General features: G+C 47.1%; 1 protein-coding gene across 3 annotated transcripts in view; it reads right to left on the bottom strand.

Moving 5' to 3' along the window:
• The window catches only part of TMEM255A (transmembrane protein 255A), a 45,839-nt gene that overhangs the window by 11,846 nt on the left and 19,029 nt on the right, over positions 1 to 14,964 (bottom strand). Inside the window, exons 5-8 of one of the 3 annotated variants that reach the window (XM_036880808.2) lie at positions 11,880 to 11,948; positions 10,382 to 10,453; positions 9,886 to 9,974; positions 3,297 to 3,459 (exon numbers count right to left, since the gene is read on the bottom strand). In XM_036880808.2, the coding sequence (XP_036736703.1) occupies positions 3,297 to 3,459; positions 9,886 to 9,974; positions 10,382 to 10,453; positions 11,880 to 11,948 (393 nt within the window). The remainder of the gene's footprint in view (positions 1 to 3,296; positions 3,460 to 9,885; positions 9,975 to 10,381; positions 10,454 to 11,879; positions 11,949 to 14,964) is intronic. The other 2 variants (XM_036880809.2, XM_036880810.2) reach the window with 2 other exon arrangements.

Raw genomic sequence — 14,964 nt, 5'->3', positions numbered from 1 at the left:
ACAATCACTCAGTGTAAATGATATCTATGAAAGGTTCTGTGTGCTTAGTAAGGCCGGGGGGGGGGGGGGGGGGGGGTGTCCAGGATAATCTTTGAAAGGAAGTTGACTATTACAGAGAAAGAAACACAAGAGGAAGATTGAATAAGCACAGGAAAACCACAAAAGAGAAGAGAGTCAAGGGTAGAAGGTGTAGAGAAAATGGGAAGGGCAAAAGAGAGGTCAAGGGAGCGAAGGGAGGTGAAGTCAAGAGTTGGGAATGGAAGGAGCTAAAGAGATGGCCTCCAGTGATGGCCTGGTTATGTTCTAAATCAGTAATTCTGGTTTTACAATAAATTTGGGCTCCATCTCTATTTGTGTGTGCATATAGGAGGGGGTGTATTTCTGTTAAATTTCTGGGCTTAAGTTAGAAGATCCCCATGATTGATCAGTAGCATTCTTTGCTCCAGTGAAACAAAAGATTGCTAGGTGGCCCAGGAAACAGTGAAAGCAATCTTGCCTAGACAAACCTGAGTCTACTCTAGGACAATGACTGTGGACTTCGGGAAGAATGCCACATTTGTCTCCACTTTACTCTAAACCAGAGATACCAACTAAGAAAAATAGCAATATATAATCACTTTTTAAAGATTCATATCAAATCCTTATGTCTTTGGTCAATAAATACTTCATCAAACATTTCTTAAAGATCCCTTTCTCCAAGCACATCAGGTTAGGGAATGAAGACATCCTTCTTCCTTTCAGGATGCACACTCTGGAAATAGTGGCTTCTAGCTGATCCTATTGAAGGCTGCCTGCTTGTAGCCGTTGGCTCCTGTCCACACTGCCTAGGAATGGCTTTCATCAGCCAGCACCCCTGGGCCTCCCTGCAGTCCCCAGGACACTCTACTCAGGGAGGAGGCACACCGCAAGTCACCAACTGCACTTGGCGAGGCCAAGTTGTTTATTTAGGCTCACCTGGTTGATGCACCAAGATTTTCTACACCATGTATCATTTTAATAAAATCATCTAAGTAATGATTTCTCCTTGGTGTCCGCATCTTATATTCCCACTTGTTCTCTCAACTCTGGAATCAAGTATCTTGCTCCCTGATCTTTCATTCATCTTTCATTGTCCCCACTGGTCCTCGACTGAGTTCCCAGGCTTGGCATTTGATGATGCTTGGTACTTCCCTTGCTCGCCTGTTTCCTCTTTAGGAAGCTCCCAACAATTGGAAACAACTTGCTTTTAAAAGCAACTAAACAAAGGAGATAATGTCTGTTGACACTCACAGAACCAGAAAGGGCCATCCAAATGTTAATTAGGGGCATCTTCCGATGAGTAGAAAGCGCAAAGGCTCAGGCATCTGACAGACCTGGGCTCCAGGCCCAGCTCTGCTATTTAGCTCTAGGCAAGTCACTTGACCTCTGTTGGCCTGTTTCCTCACCTATTAAGTGGGGGCAGTAATACTTACCTCACAAGGTAGCAGTAGTGGGAGAGGCAAAGAAAGTAATTGTGCCAAAGCCCTTTGCAGAGAGTAAAGGGCCATTACTGCTACCTCTCAGGACAGACCATCAACAAGCCCCTTTTTCCTTTTGGGATCAAAGGTCACAGTGATATTAAGAATCCAGGAATAAACCTATACTTCAATGGTCAACTGATTCTTGACAAGGGTCCTTGCAGGAACCCCATGGAGTCTACCAAGTAGCCACCACCCACTCCAAGTGTACGTCAGGGTAGCCTGGCCACCCAAGTCTGAAAGCTCTAGCAGCAATTCAGAGAACCTTAACATCTGTACTGATGTCCCATCTCCTCAACTTGCCAACCTGGGAGCTTCTTTTCCAGCCAGAGCTACTCAGATTCTATGCGATACCTTGCTTTCACCTGCCCCTGGGGAACATCTCCAAAAACAAAAGCTTCTCCCTCTGTGGGCCCCACCATGCAGATGCTAACCCCCACTCCCTAGTACTTGGGCTTTACCAAGTGGGAGGAGGGGTGTGGGAATGAAAAATGGATGTATGAGAGAGGGAGAGAAAAGAGAGACAGCCAGAATGACTGGGCATGAGCAGGAAGGGAAGTCTCCTGACGTAGGGTCACCAACAGGAACACACAATGCTTCGGTCAGCCTGGATCTGCTGGGGACTTGCTGCCCCAAAACTGCAGAGATTTTTCTTTTCCATTGTCCTACCCAACCTTTCATTTTCCATTACTCATCCTTTTGACAGTCCAAGGTCAAATTAAAAACTGTCTCTCAAGTTTCTGTTCCTCAGTGACGCTCAAATGGGACAGAAACAGCCAAGGGCCTAGGGGCTATCTGCCTCATCTCTGAGGTCAAAGGAAAACTTTCAGGCACAAAATAATTCCTTAAGCATATGTGAGACATTCCTTTAAAGCAGTGGTACTCAGTCCTGGCTGCAGATTAGGATGACCTGGGGAACTTTAAGAACAAAAAAGAAAAAACTGATGCCTGGGCTTGGATTTAGACCAATGAAATCAGAATCTCTGGATGAGGGGCCAGGCATCTGGGATTTTTAAGCACCTCAGGCAATTCTATTCTACTGTGAAGCCAGGTTGATAACCAAGCTCTGTTATCCATAGTTAGAGATCAAGCTTTATTAAATAAGCAAAGAAGTGCTCAGGAATGCTTTAAGAGCAAAGGAAGGAAGAAGGCCACCATTAGGGAGTGCCTCCGAGGTGCCGAGTTCATGCTGTGCCTTCGCACACACTCACAAATTAGGGGGAGAGTTGAAAGGGAGGAGAGGAAATGTGGGGAGGTTGAGGTTGAGGGTCAGACCTTACAAGCAGCCTAGCCTAGGGCTGGCCCTTCAAATGCAGAAGAGCCCAGATGCTCTTTCTGGAGAAACCACAGGATGAAATTCCTGGGGAGAGGGACACTAGCCTTACTTTTACCTGTGGCTAAAACACCTCTATCCTTCCATGTCAAAGTCTGTTAGGGGAAAAACTACCCAAAAAGGTTTCCACTCAAAGTGTGTGAGGGGCTTGTGTGTGGGGTATATGAAAGACTATGTTTAGGTACCCAGCATGAACGGGAGAATTAAGAACACCTCTCCCTTCCCCTGCCTGCACCCAGAATGTGCTTCACCAACACAGACAACTCCTGCTAACAAGAAATATTTGCAGACTGGTGACATTGCCTGGCTCCTTCATCCTGAGATGTTTGAACGGAGCTGCATCGTTGAAGCAATTACTTTTGATCCCTCCCTTCGAAGCATGGGTCCCCACTGCCCTCAACCTCCTAGCCTCGACCCCAGCCTCCAAAAGGGGCCTCTGTGGCATGGGAAGTCCCTTCTTTCCTTACCATGTCCTTAAAGCCTCCAAGGACGGCGGCAGTGATGATGCCCAGGAACAAGCCAACGATGTTGAGGATGGTGGCAGACCAGAGCAGGTGGTAGAGGTGGATGATGTCCTGGCAGCTACTCACATCGATGTATTCGTAGTAGCCCCCAGTGATCTCCACGCGGCTGGACAGGGAGAAGTGCACTCCAGTCAGACCCAGGGAGCAGGCTGTGTCCTAGGGCTCTGGCTGCCATGCAGCTCAGCGAAAAGACAGGTGGGGAGCTATGGTAGGGAACATCATAGCCATGGATGCTCTTGGGGAGCAAGGCACTATAATAAAACAAAGTGTGAGTGCTGGTTGTCCCATAAAACCCTCCACCAGCCAGAGAAATACCCGTTACCCTCACTAACACTAATCCTAGATCGCATATATCGACCCTTGCTATGTACCAGGCATGGTGCTCAGCATTTTACACATGTGAATTCTTCAAGTCTGTGCAAATATGTAGCTACCTGTCACATGTGGCTATTTAAATTTAAATTAATTAAAACTAAGTAAAATTAAAAATCCAGTTTCTTTGGTTTCACCAGTCACATTTCAAGTGCTGATTCAGTATGTTGAAGCCTGTGTTTGGAGACAGGTCTTATAGGAGGACATTAAAGTTAAATGAGGCCATAAAGGTGGGGCCCTACTCCAATAGGACTGGTGGCCTTATGAAAAGAAGAAGAGACGGAGATCTCTGTCCCCATAGCACGCACTGAGAAAAGGCCATTGGGGACATGTGTGAGAAGGTGGTCATCTGCAAGCCAGGGAGAAAGTCCTCACCAGACCCTGCTGGTACCCTGATCTCAGACTTCCCGCCTCCACGACTGTGAGAAAATACATTTCTGTTCTTTCAGCCACCCAGTCTATTGTCTTGTGCTATGGCAGCCCAAGCTGACTAAGCCATTATCCTTGTTGAGTCCCTCTGTAGCCCACACTCCTTACTAACGTGTCTGCTTCATTACTGTCTGTCTCCCCAACTTCAGTGATGGCAGGCCTTGGTTCCTTTTGTTGACTGATGTCCCTGACACAGAGTTGGTGCTACATAAACATCTGTTAAATTAATTAAATGAAAGTTCTGTCTTCCTGGATGTCGCAAAGTAGTTTACAACTTGGCCACTGGAATCAATAATGAATCTCAAACACTGTGATTCTTCAAATGAGAGTCATAACCAAATGCCCTGGCATCAGTATGGTCATTACATGTAGCTCCCCAGCTAGAAAAACACCAAAAAAAAAAAAATTAAAGGTTAAGCTGCAAAAGGAATCAGGGAGGGATTATTCACACAAGAAAAGACTTTTAAACTTTACAGATCAATTTATCTTAGCATTCTTCAAAACCAGCATTTTTCTAAGGAATTGCAGGCAGCGTGGTTACAGGACAGACTGTGGCAGGATCGTGTGTGTGTGTGTGTGTGTGTGTGTGTGTGTCTGCCTGTCTGTGTCACTGCGTTATGTTTGTGTGCCTGTGGATGTCTCTGTGTGTCTCTCCATGTACGCCTGTGTCTGTGGGAAAGAAATGGTTACACATGCAGATTCCTAGGCCCAGCCCTAGTCTTATTGAACATGGCAGAATCTCTTGGGGTGAGGCTCAGGGGTCTGTGTTAACCAGCTTACTAATGTTTGAGACCCACCATTTTCAACAGGAAGCTTCCACGTGGCTCTGTCACTTATTTGCTGCCTGCCCCTGAGCAACTTTCCTAACATCTCTGAGCCCAGGGGGATTTAATGAGAATTCATGAAAGCCGGACCGGCACACAGTGAGAGCCCCCACCAAACACGCAATAATATTTGTTCTCCTCTAAGAGCCAGCCTCTGGCGACACAATTCAAACCTCTAAGTCTTGTCGTTAAAGGTATTAACAGGTTAAAGGCACAGACCACACCAGGGGGTAGGTTAGCAGTTCATTTAAAAAGATTCAATAATTTTAAAGAATATATCACTGGTTTCAGTTTGAGCAGGTTCAAGAGCTACTGAAAAGTTTTCTTACTGAACCATGAAGCCAAAGAAAATGAATACTTAGATCTGGTTCAGGGTTTAGCAAATTAATGTGGTTTGTTTCTGCTTGAGATTCATGACATGACATGGCACAATCCCTGGGCAGAGCTTCCTGTGAAATTCAGTCATTTGCATCCCCACTGCTCCCACCCACAAGCCTCCGCGCCTCTGAGGCCCTCCTGCCAGATCCTACCAATGCCTGATTAAGTTTCCAAAACATTTTTTAAACTAAGTCATTCACTTAATCAAAACCCTTCCACGGCTCCCTATTAGTTTCAGGAAAAAAGGTCCCAATCCCTCAGTCTGCCATAATCTGACTCCAAAATGGAGTCCACTCTCCAGATAGGCTGGAGTACCCAGAAGCCCCAAACTGGCCATGCTGTGTACTTATTCCAAACCTTTGCTCAGATTTCTCCCCTTGCATGGAAAGTACTTATTGCCTTCTGTTCTCTGCCTGCCCTAATCTCTGCCATGGCTCAAAGCTTCAGTACCTGCCTCTCTAGTGCCTTCTTCAAGGACTTCAGTGTCCATTCATTAGCTTTTCCCCAAGACTCTCACAGCCTCACAGTCTGTTCCTCTTGGTCTGGCACTTTGCACTGGTCAATTACTCAGTTTGTCAATCCAATGTTCACTAAGAGCCTACTTGGTCCTGGGTATTGTTCTGGGTGCTGAGGCTACAACCAGGGCCAAGGCAGACATGATGTGTCCATCCACAGTGTAACCTCTTGAGGGCAAGGGTCACCTCTTATACTTCTTTTGTGTCTCCCTCACTGCTTAGCACAGGAAGACACACGTTATAGGTCATCAGTAAATACTTGGTGAATGAGGAACTGAGTTCAAAGACTGATTATTGCATTGATCATGAAACTGATCACCTGATAGGGGCTTTCGCTTCCTTGCTCTCAACTTGCTGGGTGTGCCTGAAGAAACAGATAACCTCTCTGTGTTTCGGTCCCCATTTAACAAAGTAGGAGGCAACACATCTTGGGGAAGGCAGAAGGGCGCCCTTTTGCTTTTGATAAGGGCCTGGGACCATGCACCAACTCCTGATAGACAGGCAGTGGCAATGGGCATCCTCGGCACATCTCTCCCACTGCATGTGTTCTGTGTATCTGTCTGCACTCCCCTCCTCACAATCCCCCTGGTACACTGAGTTTCGTAAGGGTAAAATTATGTTTTATTGATACTTATTCTTCTAGAACAGTCCCTGGCACATGGTAGGAACTCAATAACAGTTTTCCAAAAAGAGGAATGAATGAAAGTAAGCTATCTTCTTTCACTTTGTTACCAGCTGAAAGATTTCAAAAACCGCCCCTATTTCCTTTCATTTCCTTTAGCTTATGCACTGAAAGCTAGTGTATTGATCCGACCTTTCCAAAACTGAGAACCTCTCTGAAAGGCAACTGCTGCAGAGCAGTGTCCTAGAGAAAGCCACCTTCCTGCCCAAGGCAAAATGGCACCATCAATGCTTGGTATTAAAACCTCACTGCCCCTGACGTCAAAGAAGGCCTGTGGCTTTGAGGGCACAGTAGAAACTCTGTTTCTGTAGCACTGTACAAATGACTGGCTGGTGTTTTTGTTCCCACTTTTTTTTTCTTGGCCTCCTTTCCAGGAAATGGACTGGAGGACCTGGCAATTGATTAAAAATAGGTTTTGTGTGAAAGCAAATACACACTCGGCAAAATTAAAGTCTCTGAGCCTCGGAAGGCTTGTCTGTTGTTGTTGCTAGCTATATTTAGTCCTGGGGTTTAGGTCTCCTCGGTGCTCACTGAGAAAGCCTCTGGTCAAGGATCATTGCCTCTAAGTCTCATGGCCTGGGTTGATGACCCAGTGGGACTGCTTCCTGATGAAAATTTAGTGGCCCTTTCCAAGTGTCTTGGTCCTTGGAATCTTAGCACTACAGACTTGGAAAAGGGCCTTGACTGATGCTGGGCTGGTCTCCTGGCATCAGGTAGGTGAAACCAGTTCCAGGCTTGAACATCTTTAGGGACAGTCTCCCCATGACCCTCTTCATTGCCTAGTCAAGATGTTCTTTTCCTGGTGAAAAGGGTGTTCTTCTTTTCGTTCCTTTTCAACAAACATCATTCCCTTTTCATCAGGTCTTTACTCATGCCCAGTCCGGTGCTGGGGCCTGGGGCTACAGATAGGTTTAAGTCTGTTCCCTGCCTTTAGGGAGCCCAGAGTTTAGCACAGCTCCTCAGAAAATTCCTTCAGACCCTTGAAGACAATCCTGGCATAATTGTTTTAAGAAAGGAAGAAAGTCAGGTATTATGAAGTTCAGATTGACAGGAAGATAAACTGGGTTTGTGTCTCTACTTTCCAAATAAAATTCACCTAAGGGCTCAGCTAAATGGAATTTAAAGTAGGATTTAGTTTATTTAAACCTTTTTCAGAAACGCATGTAATTGCAGAGAGAAAGGTGTGTCTGTAGGGAATCACTTCTCAGCCCTCCCAGAGAGCCTCCTCTCTCCTCCACCATCTCAGGCCCAGCTCTGGCCAGCTCCCATCTGGGGCCCCAGGAGGCCATGAACTGGGAAAGGAGAGGGGAGCAGCAAGAAGGAGAGGGAGGAGGGTGTTCAGAGGAGGGATGAGGTAAAAAGAGAGGGAAGCACAGAGCAGGGGAGGGAGGGTGAGGAGAGGCAAGGGGAAAGATAGGAAAGGACCCAAGTCCCCCTCGGACCCATTTTACATTCCTTGGATCAGTTTTGGAAGGATGAGTTCAAGAAGTACAATTATAGCCAGCTGTCCATCACTGCTAAAGAAGGAAGTCTCTTACAAGTGTTAGTTGTTATTACAACATGAATAATTGAACCCCTCAGATAATCCCCCACCTCACTTGAGTCTTTAAGTTCCTCTTCCTCTGCTGCCAAACCATTTACCAACAGGAGACTAGTGCTAGGGAAGGTCGGGGCTGGTGGGAGTTCCCCGCCACCTCCCTCCCACTCCGTGCCATCACTTCCCTGCCTCCAGTCTGTCAGGGCTTAACCATGAAACCAGAGAAACTGGCCCTCCGATACCAAGAGTACCGAGTGAGGAGGGCGCTGCATCCATGCAGGCCATCCAGATCAGCTGCACCCTGGCCAGCTCCTCCCCTCCTCCCTCCCTCCCTCTCCTGGCCTCAGAGCTCCCATGCTGAGAGGCTGAAGGAAATATGCGCATGGGCAGGCACTTCCTACACACCACATGCAGGGCTGTTCACTTGCACTCTGCACCACCCGCACACACACTCCTGTCCATCCACTTTCTAAATTGCTCTCAAAAGTATCGCCTGCATCCTGCTGTCCCCAAACCAAATTAATCTAGGCTCCATTCTCTTTGGTCTGGGCTCTTGCTGTGGCTTCCTAGCTGCCTCCAGTCTCCAGCCACTCAAACCCATCTTTCCTACGATACTCTTCAGTGGCTCCCAGTTGCTTACAAGGTCAAGTCCAAAGTCATTACTATGGCCAATGAGCCTTCCATGATCTGGCCTCCAACTACTGCTCCACCCTCACCTCCCACCCCTTGTCTAACTAGCCCAACCCCTGCCAACTGCTGGGAATACCCTCCCTCTCTCCACTCCCTTTCTGTGCATTTCCTAACTCCTTATTTATCCTTCAACCGCAGCTCCCACATCATCTCCTCCTTGACACTGCTCCCCAGAAACTCTGCCTTTCAGTCATTTGGGTCCACAGGATTCCCAGCAATCCACTGATCCCCACCGCATTTATCATACTATATTGTATAACCAGCTGTTCACAGGTTTGTCTGCCTTGCCTTCCTTGTCTGTGAGCTCCGCAGCCATAGTCTCTGTATTCCTACTACCTAAATATGTTTTGAAAGAAAGAATAAATGATGTTTTAACAATTGGAGGCCAACATGGCTGTAGCAGAACTAGCACCAAGCTTGCTCCTGTCTCAGGGCCTTTGCACTTGCTGTTCTGTATTTCTCCAGCTATCTGCTTGGGTTGCATCTCACTTTATTCAGATCTCTGCAGAAATGTCAGCTCCTCGCTACTCCAACACAGCACACATACTCCCTACCTTGTCACCATCTATCTCCCTCTCCTGCTTCATTGTTTTCAGAGCTCAGATCAACCCCTGGCACAGTATATATTCATGTGTTATTGACTGTCTCCCCTAATAAAATATAAGTTCCATGAGGCCAAGAATGTCTATTTTGTCTGCTGCTGAATCTGCAATGTCTAGAACAAGGCCAGGCACAGAGAAAGGGCTCAATAACGATTTGTTGAATGTTGTTGAACTTGGACTTAGAACTAGGTTTGAGTCCTACCTCTACCATTTTCAAGTTGTGTGCAACCTTGAGCTAGCTGTCTGCTCCCTCTGAGCCTCTCTCTTGTCATCTTTAAGTAGGGATCATGATGCTTCATAGGTAAGAATGAAATGAGATCAAATATTTGAATGCATTTAGCATGATGCCTGGCACAGAGAAGGCGAGTAGCTGGCTGCAGTCGCTGACAGACTGATGTTTTCTACTCTGATCCCTACTGTGCATGCTTCCCCTGTGCCCAGCCCTTCTGACACCCACTGTGGTCTCAAACCATTCTTCTTGTGCCTGGGAGCTCCACACTTACTTGCCACAGTTGTAGAGGTCACAGCAGAAGCAGGTGTTGCCCCGGATGCGAGGTGTGCAGAAACCACGGCTGAGGTGGGGGCAGTTCACCTGAGGGTACACAACAGTGAGGAGGTGAGCTGGCATCGCATGAGAGGCAGAAACCTCTGGGATTGGGACGTGAGTTAGTGACTGATGGAGACCGTAAGGATGGCTGTGAAATGAACACACCAACGCATGAGAGGAATGGGGCTGAGCAGGGGCCCAGCTGAACCTGTGGGAGGCAAGTCACTGTGTAACTGGGGTAGCGTCCAGCCTCAGCCACAGCCCTCATTGCCCCATCCCTGAAGGGTGGAGATGGAGAGGAGGAAGGACAGATGGACAGACAGACAGAAGAACAAATGGACGGCAGGAAATGAGGATCCAAGAGGAAGGGGAATCAGGGTACAGGAGGAAAGGGGACCAGATGGGAAGGGAGACAGAGGGGCTGTCACATGCACTCTGAAGTACAGTAGTACCTCTCTAGCTGCCTGGGTAAGGTTCCTCATAACCCTCGTGGAAGGAGAATTTTTGGTTGAGGAACTTATGACCTTATATAGGAAAAATAGGGTTAGGGGGACCAGGGTTACAAGTGAACCTATGGAAGTCATCATTAATGTCTTTACAGTCACCAAGTTAACACAAGAAAGCAGTCATGACGAAATAAAAAGAACAGCAATGACATTTTACACATCTTGAGTTTGCAAAAGAAAATTTTAATGTATTTCCATTTACCGTCTTTTGTTTGTAAGAAATTTTTCAGACTCTCTTCCCCATACAGAGGCAATGAAACACTTGTAAATTTGTTCTGCTGTGTTACAGAGGATATTCACGGTGAACGGGCATTTTTTTCTACATTGGTCCTTTATCCAAATGCTTGCTGCCTGATAAACTGTTGGCACATATAGATTCCTACTCCTCCCTTCTACCCTGAGGATACTTAGAGAAATGGTAAATTTGTGATTGGGGAAAGGAAAAGGGCAAGTGGATGGCACAGCCATAATAGAAACATTTGCCCTGGCACCTTGGGAACAAGGCCATCACTTGGTCCAACTCCAAGGGCACATTCACATTGTACGGTGGCTTCTCCTGCAGCTGGGTAATGCCGTGGCCATTTTACAGCCATTTGCCTCCCTTTTCTCCCAATCACAAATTGACTATCTTTCTAACTATGCTGGAGTGGGTGGGAGGGCTGACTTTCAATTTGAGGTTAACAGGGTACTAGATGGTCAAGGTTTCTATAAGCATGAGGTAGCATTTCACATTGAAGGGATCTCTGGGTTGGGAAGGGATTATTGTGTCTTGAAATGAAAGTTCTCCATAGATGACCTGGAGTCACACTTCACTCACTGTCCCTGCCTCTAGTTCAGCGTGAGGCAACATGAAACACAAGAAGGGCTGTGAGGGGTGGGAGAGAGATGCTCTTCTGTGCCCACTCAGGCATTACCACACTGGCCTCTTGGGAGTGTCATGAGGGGGCCAGGCTGACAGTCCAGGCCTCCCAGAGCCTCTAAGTGGACCAGGCTTCTCAGTCATCCTCATGCGACTTCATGAGCCCTCCTGAGTGTGGGACTCAGGCTCTACCTCCTGAGTCCCGTCCCAGTGCCTTGGCGGGGCCTTGAGTCCAGGCAGCTGGACCATCATCCCCAGGGAGGTGGCAGGGGCCTGTCCTGTGGCCTCTGTACCCTCATCTCGCCCTTTTGGGAGCAAAGCCACACAGGGAGAGGCTGCCCACTGGGGTCAGAGGGGCAGCCTGTGGCCACAGAACAAAGTGAATCTGATTAGGCCTCATGAGGCTCCAACTTATGACCATGGCCTCATGAGCACTGTGCTCTGACCCACTGAACAAATCAACCACAGACCTAGCTGCAAGCCTTAGGCCTGTGAAAAAGAGTCAAAAAAAAAAGGGGAGGAGGACTTCAGGCAGAACAGGAGACGTTCCCAAAAGGTAAGACATGCAGCCTCACTCTGGCTCACCTCCTCGGCTTCCTTCTGGGATGTCTTGGGGACATAGTGGCACCGGTTAGCGTACAGTGGTTTCAGATCCTGGAAAGGGAAACCCAAACCAAAGGGGTTTTGGCTTTGGAAAATAAAGCAGGAAGTGCTCTGCTTGGCAATAAAAGACTTGAACACACACACATATACACACACACACAGAGACCGTGGACTGGGTTAGTTTCTGAAAGCTGCCCATCAGGGAGCTGAGAATGTGAGGATCAGATAAAAAGGTTCTAATTACTGCTTTGTACTGAGCCACTGGTTAATGAGAAATTAGGAAATTGATTGAGAAATGGCTTTCTTGAAATTTCCTCTCTGGTTTCTTTTATTTCTGGTCTTTGTTTTCTTGCAAAGAGTCCCCAGGGAACAAGATCCAAAACTCCAGGTTATTGCCACATCACACTCTCCAAAGGAGTGAGTCCAGCTCCAACAATGAGGTCTCATTATCACCTGGGGACAGGACCAGGGCTGGCTGATATGCACTCCCTGCTGTCATTGCACAGCTTTTCTAGAAGGAAGAGCTCAGGAAGCAGGCTCCAGGGGGGATGGGCAGCTACTGAGGCTGTTGTAGGTTTTAACTCAACTGAACCACGCACCATTTTCACTTAACTGCACAGATGAGATAATGACAGTGAACTGCAAATATGCTGCTAAAGCCCAGGAAATGGACACAGGGCTCAAGGACAGTTGATTGACCCTGCAGTCCTGGCCAGCTTCCCAGTGACAGAGCTCTCAGGCAGGGGGCTGGGGTAGAGTGGACAGCTTGCAGTGCTGCCTGGAAGCTTGCAGGCAGGGAGATGCTGCTCACTTTCAGGGTGATGTGAAACACCCCCTGAAGGGTAGGTGATCTGGCCCAAAACAGGGTAGGACTGGACCAGCAGTTTATGCAAACTGACCTTAGAGGGTTGACCAAAGCGCCCTGGCAGGGGAAGTCTATCTTTTGCCCCCTCCCTCTTGCCCCCAGTTCTCTCACCCATCCTGGTGGCTGCTTTTACCCATGTGATTTAGCAGTTCCTGTACCTGGCACCCAAGTGCCTCCTGCCTCCCAGCCTGCCACCCATCAAGGACCTAGGCCTTTCCATCAGCTGCTTCTTCACGAATCTCCTGGCTGCTCACTATTCTGACTATTGCTTAGCCTGGAGTCAGGCTACAAGGGAATGAGGGTTCTCATGCTCACAGCCAGCAGGGTTTATTTTCCATGTTTGGGTAATGGCAGAAGTCATTATTATCCTGCATAAGGGGAGGCTTGAAGTGCTGGTCACAGCCCTCCTGACCTCCCGGTAAAACAAAAAGCATTCAGCCACAAAGTGCCCTAAATGAAGACAGACGTGTGATGGTTGCCCATTTGCTGCCTCTGGCTGCTATTCCGCATTGAGCCCCAGAAGAGAAACAAGCCTGTGAAACTGAGAGGTAGCAAAAGTCACTCAGCCAGGGCTGGGCAACCTTCTTAATCTGATGGGTGACCAACTCTGCAGTGAAGAGACGGAAACAAATTGCTTTGAGTGTCTACTCTGTGCCAGGCCCTCTTAGGGCATTTCACACCCATTATTTTGTATTGCCCTCACGCTAACCCTGAGAGGGTGGTTACTGTTATAGCCACTTGGAAGAGGAAGAGACTGTGGCACAAGAAAGTAAAGTGACTTTCCCAGCCAGTTAATGGCTATATTGGGGACAAGAGAGAGAAGGAACAAGATACATTGAGAGGGTAGTATAAAAAGGAAGCTCTTGGGGGGAAGCTTATACATTCCTGAGCCAAAGGACAGGGCAAGATAATGTTCTTGGGCGTCAGCAACAGGAAAAGCTGGCTCTAACCCACCCAAGCAATGCTAGGGTCCAAATGTGCCCTTCATTTAAACTGGCCAACAGATATCACCATAGGTTAATAAAGCCTCCTTCCCCAGAACTCTCTGAGTATCAGGAAGGACTGGCAGATGTCTTAGGACAGGTACAGTGTAAGCAGAGAGGTTTTCTCAAAGATTCCTCCAACCTTACCCCAAACCCCTGAGTCATATGTTCTACTGCAGAAGGTACCGAGGGCCTAGAGTCAGAGGCAGGTAGGTGGCTATTAGAGGAAGCCTCCAGTAAATATAATTTGCATTTTCCCCATTGCCTTTGACTGAGGCCAGTGATCAAAAACATTAGGAGTGTCAGCGAAGTGCAAATCAAAACCACAAGGAGATCACCTCACACCCACTAGGGTGGCTGGAATTCAAAAGTCAGATAATAAGGCAAGGTTGTGGAGAAACTTTAATGCTCATACACTTCCAGTGGGCATGTGAAATGGTGCAGCCACTTTGGAAAAATTGTCTGGCAGTTCCTCAAAAGGTTAGACATAGTTACCATGTGACCCAGCAATTCCAATTCCAGGTATAGATCCAAGGAAAAGGAAAACACATGACTGTACAGAAATTTGTACAGAAATGTTTATAGAAGCATTATTCATAGTAGCCAAAAGGTGGAAACAACTCAAATGTCCATCAGTGGGTGAATGGACAAACAAAAGATGGTATATCCATACACTGGAATAATATTACTCCATAAAAAGAAATGAAGACCTGATACATGCTACAACATGGATGAATCCTTGAAAATATTATACTAAGTGGAAGAAATCAGGTCACAGAAGACCACATATTATATGATTTCATTGATATATGTTAATTAATATAGACAAATCTATAAAGAAAAAAATGGGTTTGTGGTCACCTAGGACTGTGGGGCACCAGGGGGATAGGGAGGTGATAGCTAAGGGTATGAAGTTTCTTTTGGGGATAATGACAGTCTTCTCAAATTAATGTAGAGAATAGTTTGCACATAATTGTGGTTATACTAAAAACCACCAAACTGTATATACTTTAAATGGGTGCATTATACAGGATGCAAATGATATCTTAATAAAGCTATTAAAAAAAACAAAACATTAGGAGTGGGAGGAGGAGGTAAAAGGAGACAGCCATTTTAACTCATGATGCCATCAAAATCTACTGTAGGCTTCTTGGCCACTAGGCCTCTGTTGCCATGGAGACTGCCTCAGAGTCTTGTCAAGTGCTTGTCTGCTTGTCAA

This window comes from Manis pentadactyla, chromosome X, assembly GCF_030020395.1.
Source record: "Manis pentadactyla isolate mManPen7 chromosome X, mManPen7.hap1, whole genome shotgun sequence".
Taxonomy (NCBI): Eukaryota; Metazoa; Chordata; class Mammalia; order Pholidota; family Manidae; genus Manis; species Manis pentadactyla.
This window is presented reverse-complemented; position numbering and strand designations above follow the sequence as displayed.